The 14,665-nt window shown below is 41.1% G+C and overlaps 2 protein-coding genes across 5 annotated transcripts; one reads left to right on the forward strand and one right to left on the reverse strand.

The window, feature by feature from the left end:
- Positions 1-1,190: 1,190 nt before the first annotated feature.
- On the reverse strand, positions 1,191-2,649 carry LOC117694506 (protein BEX1). The gene is made up of 3 exons (XM_034485450.2): positions 2,577-2,649; positions 2,129-2,204; positions 1,191-1,808 (listed from the first exon to the last, which is right to left on the reverse strand). Exon 3 carries the CDS (start codon positions 1,801-1,803, stop codon positions 1,417-1,419), a length of 387 nt encoding a protein of 128 aa, XP_034341341.1. The 5' UTR covers positions 1,804-1,808; positions 2,129-2,204; positions 2,577-2,649; the 3' UTR covers positions 1,191-1,416.
- On the forward strand, positions 2,141-13,260 carry Tceal7 (transcription elongation factor A like 7). 4 transcript variants are annotated; one of them, XM_076918975.1, is made up of 7 exons: positions 2,141-2,227; positions 4,187-4,279; positions 4,773-4,906; positions 6,733-6,812; positions 8,942-8,999; positions 12,036-12,104; positions 12,415-13,260. In XM_076918975.1, the coding sequence occupies exon 7, from the start codon at positions 12,432-12,434 to the stop codon at positions 12,726-12,728; it is 297 nt and encodes a 98-aa protein (XP_076775090.1). In that variant the 5' UTR covers positions 2,141-2,227; positions 4,187-4,279; positions 4,773-4,906; positions 6,733-6,812; positions 8,942-8,999; positions 12,036-12,104; positions 12,415-12,431; the 3' UTR covers positions 12,729-13,260. The 4 variants fall into 4 exon arrangements, with proteins under 4 accessions (XP_076775090.1, XP_034341602.1, XP_076775091.1 ...); XM_034485711.2 differs by having other exon boundaries at positions 12,418-13,260; XM_076918976.1 differs by lacking the exons at positions 2,141-2,227; positions 4,187-4,279; positions 4,773-4,906; positions 6,733-6,812; positions 8,942-8,999 and adding an exon at positions 11,060-11,251.
- Positions 13,261-14,665: the final 1,405 nt, after the last annotated feature.

A 14,665-nucleotide genomic window follows, 5' to 3' on the forward strand; every position in this document is an offset into this window, starting at 1 on the left:
GTGGGTATCTGTCTGGGTCTGCTGTAGGAACCTGTAATCTAGTACATAGACTCTCTAGGGGAAAGGATGAGAAAAAGGCACAGTAAAACAATATGTACCCATTCTTTGTCCCACAGGACCTTTGAGTAGAGACCTCTTACAAATACCCCCCAAAAACTGAAAACATCTCAGGGTTTAGGTTACCCACATGGTAAGAGAATGAAAAACTGAAAAAGCTCACAAACTTATTACCTTATTTAGTTCATATTTCAGTCCTGAGGTGACTATTATTTTCATCTTACTCATAAGCACAAGGGGAGATATTAAATAGACTTATCTCTTATTATCTCTCAGTAACAGATGCCAGATGATAAACTAAATCTGAGATCATGCCACGAGTCTGGAAAGTTTTCACCTAATTTTTTTATAAGGTTATCATTAAAATACTTTTAATTTTTAAAGATTTTATGCATAGCTGACTGAGAAAGATGCAGATACTTACTACACCCAACCATTGTACTGAAGTCAGGGACACCTATGGAGAAATTAGGGAAAGGATTGAAGGAGCTGAAGGGGAGGGCGACCCCATTGGAAGACCTCCAGTCTTAATTAACTAGGAACCGCAGGAGGTGGGGGGAGGAAATCCCAGAGATTGAGTCACCAGGAAGGCAGCAAACATGGGCTGATTCAAGGCCCCAGGCACATATATAGCAGAGGATTCCCTGGTCAGGCCTCAATGGGATCAGATGTGCCTAATCCTGAGACTTGAGGCCCCAGGGAGGAGGGATGAGAGGGCAGAGAAGGGGAGCAAACTCTCCAAGGCAAGGGAATGGGATGAGTAATTGTGTGGAGGGACCAGAAAGGGGGACAATGGTTGGAATGTAAATAATTTAAAAAAAATTCATGCACAAGTGTTTTGGCTGCATGTATGTCTGTGCACCACATGTGTGCCTGGTGGCCAGAAGTTATCAGACTGCCCCAGACTAGAGTTTTAGATGGCTGTGAGCCATCCAGTGGGTGCTGGGAATTAGAGCTGTGTCCTCTGGTAGAGCTAAGTCATCTCTTAAGCCACCAAATTCTTCATTAAGTATTCAATTTTGAAAACAAAGATTTAAAAAAAAAGTTTTTCAGTTCTTCCAGTGATCAGCTCTACTTATGCCACCATGTGGCTGTTCATATTCTTATATATAGAAAAGAGTAAGTACAGAGAGTGCCTTTTTAATCTGCTTTATTAGGTTTACAATATGTAATATGGATCTTCCCATGCAACTGATTTTGCTAACAAAAGAATTACAGGCTGAGTAAAAAAAAAAAAAAACCCACAAGTTTCAATTAGAAGCTGGTAACAGGAAGAGATCTACACAAAAGGAGCAATCTCAAAACTTGTACATCACAAAGCAGGGGTCCCCATATCATCTTCAGAGAAAGCCTCAGGACTCAGGGCATAAGGCAAAACTCATCATGGTGGTCATGGTGAGGGGGGTCAGTGCTAACAGCCCGCATACTATGGCTCAGCTGCTTTTCCCTTAACTTCTCCATGAGCTGTCTCATATCATCCCCAAACCTCTGTACATTCTCCTCTCTCATCCTTGCCTGGGGCTCCCCAACCCTATACATCAGGTCCCATCTGTAGTGAGCGATGGGCTGCCTAACCCGGAACCGCCTGCGACCTCCTCTAGGCACACAGTTTTTGCCAGGCTCAAAAATCAGGGCCACAACCGGCTCCCGTTTGGTAGTATCTTGCGGCTTTTCTTCCTTCTCCTCCTTTTTCTGATGGTCATTTTCCATGTTGAGATTTTTTACTTCTTGATCTTTGGCCTCCATTACTCCTAAGACACAAGAGAAGAAAAAGATTTCTTCGTGGATTGATCAGCAACGAGGACAAGAGTCTCTGCTTTGCACCTTCCAAAATTCATTTCCCCACCTGAAAGGTCCCTAGCTCTGTAGGGGGCTCAAATCCGGCTCACCTCTCCCCAAAGCCCACCATGTTTCCTGCAGATACATCTGATGCATCTGCGTCATCAAAATGGAAGAATAGGATGGGAGAGAAGAATACAGCAGAGGGGGGCAAGTACGGCTCTGACATACCCAGCTTTGCGCATGGTCTCTTTCCCTCCTCTCAGTCCCCAGCCCTGCCCCTTGCACCTACCTGGGCCTATCCTTGCCTTCTCCTCTTGCTAGCGATGCTCACCACAGGTGCCCCGCGAAGCTTCTGCTCCTCGGACCTGAGATCAACCCAGAAGGAAGGGTGAGTGGGTGGGAGGGAGGACAAGGACCTGTGGCGCTGTCCCGAGCGCCACCGCCCAGGCTCTTCCCGCCGCCTCGGCCGCCCCTGCCCCACCCCGCCGACCACCCCTGGGCCCCCCAGATGCAGGGACGCCGGGGGTCTATGGGAAGCTGTCGCGGGGTGCATGCTCCTACTCCCCGAGGGTCTCCGCCCGGGTCCGCCGCCGCCCCCCCCCCCCCGCGCCGTCCGGCGGCGCCGCTGCGCACAAGGGGACGGCCACCTGCAGCCTCGGCCTGTGCTGCGACCGCCAAGCTGGCGGCCGCTGGACCCCGGCCAAGGGCTCCTCGGGTCCGATCGCCGTCCCTCTCACCTGCTCCGCTCTTCCTCCTCCTGCTGCTGCTTTGTGCGCCGCCCGGGCCCGCGCGCTCTGCGCCACCAGGAGCTGCGCCACCAGGAACAGGTGCCTCCGTTAGGGATGGCGGGCTGGAGAGAGTGAGCGAGGGCAGGTCCGAGACCCAGCGAGGGGTGTGAGCCTGCGTGGGCTAGTCACGTGCCACTTGCGTCAGAAGCCAAAGCTCCGCCCCCGGCCCCAGCCCCTCTTTCCGCCCCCAGTGTCTTGCAGTACAAAGTTCAGGTCCCTTCTTCACCTCTGGGTCCCTTTAACGTCTCCAGGGTGGGCCCAGTCTCTTTGAGCCTTGGGCATTTCATGGCCTGACAAAAAGAAGGGCCATGTGTGTGTTTTATGGACTGCCGGCCATCCTAGTTCTCTGGGAGATTGATTTTTCCCTCTCCGTTTTCTCCCAGGTTACGCCTCCTTCTTTCTGCTGTCCCCTCAGCTTTTCATTTTTCTTTCCCTAAAATATGTGGGGAAAGTTAGTCAAGAAATGGGCTTATGCTCTCTTGCACTCTTGCTCTCTCTTGATCTCTTGATCCCTTCCCCTCTCCCCTTCCCCCTCTCTCCATGTGGTCATGGCCTGCCTCTATTTCTTTACTCTCCATCTTTCTGCCTCTACTACCCTCTGAACTCCCCTCCCCATGCCCTGAATAAACTCTATTCTATACTATAAAAAAAGAGAAGAAATGGGCTTATGCAGATTTTAAAAAGCTGCCTCCCTCTGTCCCTCGGTCTCCCCACCCCCTTCTCAGTTCCTCTCTCCCTCCCTTGGAGACAGGGTTTTCTATGCAGTCCTGGCTGTTCTGGAACTCACTCTGTAGTCCAGGCTGGACTGGAATTCAGAGATCTGCCCGTCTCTGCCTCCTGAGTGCTCGGATTAAAGGTGTGCGCCACTACCTACCACCTGTCTGATTTTTAAATTTCTTTATTGGATTCCCATAGTGTTCTTTTGGTGATCACGAAAAGCATGTATCTTTTATATGCAATGATAGTAAGGGGGAAGAAGAGGCTTTTGATTTGAGAATGGGGCGAGCATGGAAGGAGTTGGAGAGAAGGGGCTTGGGAAGGGAAAAGCGATGTAATTCTATTTGTGTTAAAATTTTTAAAAAGAAAAGGAATGGTGTCTCTTGTTTGTAAAAACAAAAAACAAAAAAAAAAAACTAGCACTGGGAGAACTGAGGCAGGAGGATTTCTAGTTTAACACTGGCCTAGGCTGGAGAAATCTTGTCTCATTAAAAAAGTAGTCTTATTTGAAAAACAGGATTAAATTTGGGGGGGAAAACGCTAACCATCTGTCTCCCCCCCCCCAGTCATTATATAAATATAGACTCCACAGGCAGCAGCTGCTGTTTTTGGATCTTGGAAAAGGATAGGGCAGCTGATGCTCCGCTTGTGAGGGGCCCCTAGACATGCAAGGCATCTTCATGAGGTGAGCCAGCATTTACTGCGCCATAAAACCTTGTCAGATCTTCAGAATGAAAAGAAACGAACAAATCTCTTTCAGAAATTTCTGGTTCATATGCATTTGCAAGTCAATGAACATGTATTTAAATAATCTTAACTTATATACAGTAAATCTATTTCAGGACCAGCTTTGGTGGCTGAGAGGACAGCAGGAGTAGAGGACAGGGGGAAGGCGATCCCCAGAGAATTGGGAAGTCGGTGCAGGAAGGTTTCAGGTATATAATTAACAAAACAAAATACACTTCTTTTTGATATTCTAGTCATGAGCAATTGGAAATTAAAACGCAGAAGTATCACTTATGTACTTTATGAACTTTAAATGTGAGGGTTTTTTTTTCCGTTCAAAAAAGGCTAAGCAGTAGCCTTTCAAAAAGTGATTCTCTGAGTAGCCTGACTATCCTGGAACTCACTCAATAGACCAGACTGGCCTCGAACTCAGAGATCTGCCTGCCTCTACCTCCTGAATGCTAGGAATAAAGATGTGCACCACCACATTCTGGCTAAAGGTGATATGTTTAGAAGTAAGCTATATATAAAAACTAAAACAATGATGAAAGCATTAAAGACATACAATAAAATGTACATATTTTAATTTTGTAGTGTTGAGGATGAAACCTGGGGCTTCCTGCATGGTAGACAAGGACTTTTATTTGAAATTTTTATTGTTTATTTATTTAATGTATATGAGTACACTGTCACTCTCTTCAGACACACCAGAAGAGGGCATCTGATCCCATTACAGATGGTTGTGAGCCACCATGAGGTTGCTGGGAATTGAACTCAGGACGTTTAAAAGAGCAGTCAGTGCTCTTAACCACTGAGCCATCTCTCCAGCCCAGTAGGTAAGCATCTTACTATTGACCTAAATCTTCAACCCAAGATAGTCATAGTTAAACTATATAATTTAATATTTAACATACTTATTAACAGATAAATGATTATTAAGATAGAGACTGTTCTCCTCTGCTCAATAAGTTATGTTGTGAACCTTCACAGTCAGAAAGACCATAGCTTTCCAGTCAGACAAAAATGGTCAGGTTTATATTGTATAGGTTACGTTTGTTTATTCTGAAAATCATGGAACAAATCATGTAGAACACACTCCTCTTTAGCTGATAGCTTTTGAACTATCTTTTGAGATTCATCTGTCATCGTTTGCATCAGTAGCTTTTTCTTTCCTTTGATGAGCAACACTGATTTTCAGAACAAAATCCTGCACTTAACTATCCTACTCCCAGAAAATGTGGTCTTGCTTCATGTTATGATTCCATAGGATGCGTTCACAAAGGCAACCTCTTGCTATCCAGGCTTGTGCTTAGCTGAATTACACCTGAATCTCATGAGGACCTGCACAATCTCCAAGTGCCCTTGGGTCTCTGCCATAGATAGTGATTTGAACTAATATAGTCTACTGGAGTAAATTTTTTGGCCTAATAGTATTCTTGTCCTGATAAATTATTAAAGCATAAAGATTTCTTGGCTGCAGACAGTATTCTTGTTACTGCTTAGCCTGTTGCAGCAGTGTAGTCCTTCCAACTGTTCTGCTTTATTCATTGGTGTGTGTGTGTGTGTGTGTGTGTGTGTGTGTGTGTGTGTGTGTGTGCAAGTCAGAGAACAACTTTTGGGAATCAGTTCTCTCCACCCACCTTGATATCAAACCCACCAGGGTATCAAACTAAGGTCATCGGACTTTGCAGCAAGTTCCTTTTTACCCATTGAGCCACCTCACTCAGCCTCAGTCTAGTTTCTTTTGAAAAAATATCAAGTTGCCAGAAAGATACAATTTTGTACCTTCTTTTTATAGGACCGTATAATGACAGTTTTCTAAATTCTTATAAATGTTCAAAGTATTTGATAGAGTTACTTCAATTTTTACATCCTATTCACAGAAAACATACCTAAATATCTGGAAAGATTTGTGGATACTAATGTGTTTCAGGGACTGGAAATACAGCTCAATTGGTAGAATGCTTGCATGGTGTGTACAAAGCCCTGGCCTCAATCTCCAACACCATATGAAACTGATTGTACCTGTGTGCATTTAGAACTCCAGCACTCAGGAGATAGAAGCAGGAAGTATCAAGTGTTTAAGAATGTCTTTGGCTACATAGTGAGTTTGAGACTATCATGGGTTTCATGAGGCCTTTTCTTTAAAAAAAAAATAATAAACACCACATTTTAATAATACAAATGTAAGAAAAACAGACTAGAATATACCCAAATGTAGATTAATTGGCTTATATAAATTATTACCTTGGATATAATTTTCTACAAAGCAACAGAAAATATACCACATATGAGGATTTAATGAAGTACTATTAGGTAAGGAAATATAAGGTAAATTATCACCAGGGACAATTAGCAGCCATGGCTAAAATGAATGATCCCTGAACTCTTGTCAAAGTTGTTGATCTCGAATACATCTGTATACAGATAATATAATAAAAACACAAAGTTTTCTCCATTTGTATTTAATATTGACCAGGTGAATATCAGTGTGGATAAAGTAAGTCTGATAACCAAATGCATAATGAATAGTTATGTCATAGTTTCACTTACATAATTTTGATTTTTTTGAGACAGGTATGTATCCCAGATTGGTCTTGATCTCTTCGCATAGCTGAGAATGATCATGAATTTTTTAATCTTCTGATTCTCCTTCCTCTAGCGCCTGAATACTAAGATTACACGTACGTGCCAGGTTTTATGTATTGCTAAGGAATCAACCCAGGCCATTATGCATGCTAGGTAAGCATTTGACTTATTGAACTACATCTCCAGTATAATTTTGATTATTTCCTTAGTATGAATGTCTCATAATGTGTGTGTCTTAGTTAGGGTTTTACTACTGTGAACAGACACCATGACCAAGGCAACTCTTATAAAAACAACATTTAATTAGGGCTGGTTTATAGGTTCAGAGGTTCAGTCCATTATTATCAAGGCAAGATCACGGCAACATCCAGGCAGGCATGGTGCAGGAGAAGCTGAGAGTTCTACATCTTCATCTCTCAGCTGCTAGCAGAATACTGGCTTCCAGGCAGCTAGGTTGAGGGTCTTAAAGCCCACACCCACAGTGACACACCTACTCCAACAGAGCCACACCTTCTAATAGTGCCACTCCCTGGGCTGAGCATATACAAACCATCACAGTATGTATGACTTCAATGATGGATGAATATGTTAACATACTTCTATACAAGAATGTTGATGAATTTTGACAGCACGACCTAGAAATAATTGGGGAAAATCATCAAGATGACCACTTAGCTTGGTAATGTATGCTTGGTAATGTATGCTTGTAATCACGGTATGTGGGAGACAGAAGAAGTAGAGTCAGGATTTTAAGGAAGCTACACAGGAAGTTTGAGGTCAGCCTTGGCTACATATGATCCTGTCTCCAACAAATCAAAAGTCCTTGGAGGAGAATTCCTGGGTTTGTGTCATAAAGTACTTACACAAAAGATCTTTCAGACAAAAAAAAAACCAATAAACAACCCTAAAGATGGAGTGAGGGGACCTCTACCTATGTTACAAAGTTTTATGGCTTAGGTTCCTTTGACAGGTCTCTTCTATACATCTCATCCTAAATTTAGGTCCTTCCTACCCTTTGTGATGCTAGTCCACATATTTCCTAAAACATTTTCTATCTGGGGCCAGCCTAATCATTGCCTTCTACTACCTACTGATACAAAAATCCCACTCCTCCTTTCAACCTTTCTCTAAACCATCATCCAGAGAGAATATATTCTCAGCTGTATAGAACTTGCCTCTAAGAATGTAGTACTAGGCGTCAGGAGAAGTCAAAGAATAACTGTTAACTTATTGTGCATAAAAGGATGGCAGTTGTATGTAGAACTTAGAAGAGAATGTTGTGGCAGATTGGGACCAACCTCATTTTAAATCCTGAGTGAACTCTTATGCATAGCACTAACCAGAGAAGTGACCTTGCACACCTTACATAGATATCTCTGGAGGTGAAAGAGAGAAAATAGAAGAAAGAGCACGAGAGAAATCTGCCCTAACAGTTCACATGTAAGATAAGGACACAAACTGGGAAAGTGCCGGATGCAGCTGTCAAAAGGGAGTAGAAGGCATAGTGATTATGGAAGGCATGAGAATTAGACGAGGCACAGGCAGGGTGACTACAAAAAGTAACAAGACACACTGGGTTAATTAATGCTAATAGTACAAGATGTCATTTAAAGATGAATGTCAGCATTGACAGAGAGTTAAAAGTTAAATGCATTCTTATAAACACTGAATAGCATCATCTAGACAAGGGCAAAATATTTTTTATAGGAACAGCTTAAGGCCTTGTAGCTAAATGTCTATGTTTGTCTTGATTTCAAAAGTGCATTGCATATGTATATGTGCATGCATATATATACTTGTTGACATATATTAAAATCAAGTATATACCTAAATATAGGTACACAGGTATGTATATATTCATTCACTATTTCATTCCTATTTTCCCTCAGTCCATAGATTATACCCATCTAAGATGAAAGTGCAACAGAGCTAAGGTGACAAAGAAGATTCTATCTAGCCTATCACTGTCTAAAGTATTTTCAGGGTTTTTTTTACAGCCATAAATCTCCTCATGTGTGGTTGTGACTGCAAAGGAGCATAAATTTCTTGGGTAATATAAATTTTTCACATAATAAGAATGATTTCATGTGGGCATGTGTTTGTTATTACTCATTTGAAATGTCTTTTTCATGTGTATAATTTCTTGTAATGTAAATAACAGTTCTACCAGTAAAGAAGTGATAAAAACAAACATACATCCTCATAAAATCACATCAGTTTTAGTATTACCCCAGAATGTTATACTTCTTTGCAATCAGTATTCCAAATGTCCTTCATTCCAGGAAGTCAGTGTTCTAACTCCTGTCACTACTGGAAGAGCTATCAGATGAAGAACACCATGTAAGTGGAATTATATTGCATGTACTCTTTTGTGTTTAGCTTCATCTTAATGGCTGTCTTCATCAGTAGCTTGTACTTGTTTATTGATTCACCATACATGTTTAGTTATCTGTGATAGTCAACTTTTTCAGTTTGACATCATCTAAAATCACCTAGGCAACAAGCTTTTAGGCATGCTTGTGAGAGCTTATCTAGATTAGATTGATTAAGTTGAAAAGACCCAACTTACCTGTGGATAGTACAATTCCGTGTGGTTGAGTCCTGTGCTCTATAAGGAGAAAGCTAAGTAACTGACAGCTTTTGTCTCTTTGGTCACTGTGAATGCAAGGCATCCAGCGGCCCAAAGCTTCCATTTCCATGACAGACTGCACCCTTAAACTACCAGCTAAAAGAACTCCCTCTCAGCTGGGCATGATGGTACATGCCTTTCAAGGTCAGTATGGTTTGGGTAGTGAGTTCTAGGACAGTAAGGGCTGTATAGAGAGACCTTGTCTCAAAAGGAAAAGGAAAGGAAAGGAAAGGAAAGGAAAGGAAAGGAAAGGAAAGGAAAGGAAAGGAAAGGAAAGGAAAGGAAAGAAAAGAAAAGAAACCTTTCTCATTAAGTTGCCTTTGTCCCATAAGCCAAGTAAATAATATGTTATCTATTTCTGGATTACAAATTATATGATATATTTATACATAGTGATGAAAAACAACACCCCTTTTTTTTCCTGTCGATTCCTGAGGGCCTTTGAACTAGACAGTTTAGGTTGGATGGTTTCACTTTAACATCTCTTACAAGACTGAGATGAAGGTGCTGATAATGCCAGTGTCATATTAGCATTCAATTCCAAGAAGATCCACTTCTTAAATTACAAATGTGTTAGTAGTTTTAGTGAGCTGTTGGACTAAGAGCCTCATTTCTTCTCTGGTCGGTCATTAGCTGGTTTCTCTTTTAATAATGGGTGCAACAAGCTCTACTTTTCAAAAGATCTCTTCTTCTGCCCACTTAACTTTTCTTCTGGAATCATTTACATCAAGCTTACTAGTAGTGATTATATTAAAATGAGCTATGGAGTTCCTAATAAACAAGAACTTTTCGTAGTTACACCTCCTCCTCCCCCTCCCCCCATTGCTTATTTTCATGGAAACAAATCCATTTATATAAGTAACAGAATCCTTAGCAGGAAATGATGGGTGGTGGGGTTTGTGACTAGCTGAATAAAGTCTAGGAAAACCTAGGGGACAGAAATGTTTGAGAGAAACAAACAAACCAAAAATGTTCTTACTGAGGTAAAGAATTTTTTTTAAAGTAATATATTCAGGGACAATCTTCAAGGGAATAAAAAAAAATATGGCATGGCACAATCTGTGAAAATGTGTAATCAAAGTAGTAGATATTTGTGATTGACTTCTGAGATCTTCATGTCTGAGCACAAAGTGCTGTAGGATTATAGTCTTAGTTATCCATGTGACAGAAGGACTTCACCTGCTCTGAAGTCTCCAAGAAAGGGCATGCTCCAACTGCTCTGTACATTTTGAGCTTCTAAAAATTTGTCCGCCTGAAAGGTCTATATTTATATTCTGACTTCATTAGCTAGAACAGGTGCTTGGGTCTTTTTATCTTCCTATTTTTAATCTTTTTTCCAAATATGCATATCTTTACCATATTTCAAATTATGAAACTTGTGTTTATGGAAAATCAAAAAATAGGAAGATATCTGAAAAAAAGTAAAAATACATAAACCCCAATTATGACCTCATTACCTAGTTTATTTCATATCCTCCAATTTGGTTTCAAAAATTAGACTATAAGGAAAATGATATTTATGCTGGATGGAAGCGTGAGTAGAGGTAAGACTGCTTCTTTCTTGTTCTTGCAACCAAGACGAGGACGAGTAATCCTTTCTCTCAACACAACCCTTAAAAAAGGAATGATGGTTAATATAACCATGGAAGATGCAGCCCCTCCCTGGTAATCAGAGAAAGGCACATTCCATCCATAAGAAGGGGCCACTTTTGACCTCTGAAATTAGCAAAGGCAAAAATGAGTGACAGGGCCTGGTGTGGTGGGGGTGGGAGATTAGTAGACAGGTCTACTTCTGCAGTAGTGCTGATGGGAGGGGAAACTAGGGACCAGAGTTGGAAGATGACATAATCCTCACGTGATTAAAAGCTGACGTGATCCCAAGTCATTATATATCCAGGTTTCTTTCTCCTCTGGGTATGAGCTCTTTACTGTCCTGAATACTCGTGGCCAAGGAGAAGAGAAGGTAAATTCCTTAAATCCCAGCAGATTGGTATACAGAAACCACCAGGAACCCTTGAATTGATAGTGGCTGAACGAGAAGAGAATTCATCTAGACTTGTTTCCCCATATCTCTAATTGGGAGATAGACAATTGCATATGTTTTAATTTTTAATTACATTTGTCTATTTGCATGCATGTTTGTGAGTGCATGTTTCACTACATATGCATGGATGTCACATAAGATGTGTAGGAGTTGGTTTTCTCCTTCTACCATGTGGATCCCAGAGACTGAACTAAGATTTTCAGACTAAGCAGCAAGTGCCTTTATGCACTCAGGCAGCTTGCTGGTCCAATAATTGCATATTTGGCAAAAAAGCAGGAAACATGGAGAAGGGTTTAGAAACATCTAGCAATCTAATCATAGGGTTTCTCTTCTTCTGCAAAACTTTGCCTTCTCCTTTGTCTTTCCCCAATGCACTGGAGAGCATGGTAGGAGTTAATGCATGGGGAAAGGCTGAAATCGTGGGACAGAGAAAAGAAATATTGAGATATTGTAAAAATGGTTCACCTCATTCAATGCTAACCTGCAATGGTGGGGTCAAAATGGGAGATGGGAAATGCTGAGTCTTACAAAGGCCAAGTCTGAGACTGAGGGTGGGCAAACAGGCACATAATTATAGACTAAAGGATAGCTATCAGAAAAGAACCAGGCAGTAGAACTATCATATTGAGGAGAATACCAGATTCTGGATAACATGTGTTTGGTCTCCATACTTTCTTCCTCGATCCTTTGTTTCTGTTTGTAGGTCCAGGAATCTGTGTTCACAGATACCACCTGACAGGAAAACGAGCGAGAAACTACCCTGTTTGTACAGGTTAGTGTGTGGGAGTTTCTTAGGCTGGGGTTCCGAGGGTTGGACTTGAGAAAGGATAACGCTGGGTAAAATTTGCAGCTTCGCTGGCTCAGGGGGACCATTCAGCTTATTTTCTTGCAAAAGAGTGGGATGAGATTGAGGAGTGGGGAAGAAAAAAAGGAGATTTGACAGTAAGCTGAAGAAGCTGAGGTATTTTCAGTTTCTGAAGCCTGGAACTGTGGGTCTGTCAGGTATGGGGAAGTGGATTCCAAGAGAAAGGGACTAAAAGTAGGAAGGTAATCTGCCTCTGCATTTTCTCCCTGGACTTAAGCAGGAAAGGACAAAATCATGCAAAAGTCCTGCAATGAAAAACAAGGAAAACCTGAGTGCAGTGAGCCAAAGAGGGAGGATGAACATCCCTATGGAGCATTTGAAGGACAGCGACTGGAAGGGAATTTCAGACAGAGGCTGCTTCAGTCTCTTGAAGAATTTAAAGAAGACATAGACTATAGGCATTTTAAAGGTGAAGAAATGACAGGAGAGGAAGAAGAGATGGAAAGGTGTTTGGAAGAAATAAGAAGTCTGAGAAAAAAATTTAGGGCTCTGCATTCTAACCGCACCCCTTCTAGGGACCGTCCCTTTTAATGCAATAGCCTCAGAAATTATTTTCTGTTATTAATATTCCAACTGCTTCCTGTTTTCACTTGATTTTATAAATATTTGCTATTGTTTACTTCAATCCTTCAGTTTTGGTTACAGCCATGTATAAACCTCATGCTGTCCACATCCCACTTTTCAACTTCACCCCACCAATTTAATAAGAAGTTTTGTCCATTTATATGAAAGGACAATCATCTGGTAGTTTATTGTAAACCCCAAACTGCAAGCTGAAAAGCATTATGCATGCCTTATGTGTTCAATTATGTATGATATCATACCAAAGAGGTTAATATATGTGATCTGGATTTTCTTTCTTACTTTCCACAAAATGAATATATTCATATCTGTATTTGTTTTATTAATTTTGTATCACAGAAAGGAAAACAATTAGACATAAAGGAAAGAGGTTTATCAATCACTTTTGGGAAGCAGTGAAACGGCAAACTTTTAATAACAGAAGTATAAGAAAGGCATGTCAACTGCAAATTGCCTTTGGATTTCTTAGCCAGAGGAATAAACTGACCATTATAAAAATACATATGTTTAAGACTTCATCATTTCATGGGGAAACTATTCACTTCACAGAGATTTTGAATAGAACTGCTGTGGGACAATAACTCTGCGCTATGTTGGTGAGACCTCATTTGTGCATGTGCATATAGAAACCCAGCTTGTATTGAGCCATCCATTTGAGGGAGGACAAGGGATTGTTTCAATATATGCTCAAGAACACTGTTAGAAGGCAGAGGCGGGGTCTTCCATGCCAGTCCTCAGCTTTTGAATCCGACCTTTGTTTACAGCATGCCCTGCCTTGGTTTTATGCTCTCTGATAGCAACACAGGTGCTAATGCACCTGGGGAGGGGGTGGCTTATGTTTCAAAATTTCACTGAGTTCCCAATGAATTGATCTCTCAGTGTCTTCTTAAACCTCTGCTTTCTAGTGATATTTAAAATTGGTGGCACTGCTGGAACACTTCCAGTTCCACACTGTCCTGGGACATATTTTTTTCCTAGATACATATTAAGAAGTAGAATTCTTAAGTCATAGGTTAATTCGGTTTAATTTTTACAGGGATTTCTATCTGCTTTTCAAATATGACCATTAACAATACATAAGGTTTCTTATTTCGCTACATCATTGATAATGTGTGCACACTCGTGCAGGCTTGGAGTTGGTGGATGTCTTCCTTGTTCTCTTCCCACTTGACTTACTGAGGCAGGGTCTCTGGGCAAACCCTACTCAACAATTGCAGGTGTTCTAGCCAGCCTACCTTAAGGATTCTGTATCTAAATTCCAAGTGCTAAGATTACAGGCAGCTGCCACATCTGCCAGGCTTTTAAGTGGACTCTGAGGATCCAAACTATGGTCAGTATGTTTATCCACTGAGCCATCTCCCTAGATCAACGTGTTTTGTTGCCTGAATGTTCTTAGTGTAGTCACCCCTAGTAGAGATGAAGTCGTGTCTCTGTGTGCTTTACTTCTGGCTTCTCTTTTTTTTATCACTCCCAACTTTTATTGTATTTCTTAATTAATGAAAATATGTGAGTGTAGCAGCCTACTATTTTAAGTTAGCAGCTGGAAATTTAATGCTATAAAATACAAAATCTTTTTTTAGGGCAATAATGGACACATTTAACTTTCCCAAATCCGAGAACAATTGAACATTTTATTGCCTATTAAATATAAAACTAGATCATATTAATGCTCCTCATAGCTAAAGAATTCAAGGGACAATAATTTTGTTCTATGTATTTGATGTGTTGACTGACATGAGGAACATCTGCCAACACCCTACACTGATGACTTTCACACTGGAGTCTGGCTATTTTGAGAGTTTTCTGGTATGCAAAGGGATACTGTTAATAATGAGGTGATAACAGCTTTTACTTTGCGGTAAATAATTATATATATTTAACGTTAA

This window comes from Arvicanthis niloticus, chromosome X (assembly GCF_011762505.2).
Source record: "Arvicanthis niloticus isolate mArvNil1 chromosome X, mArvNil1.pat.X, whole genome shotgun sequence".
NCBI lineage: Eukaryota > Metazoa > Chordata > Mammalia > Rodentia > Muridae > Arvicanthis > Arvicanthis niloticus.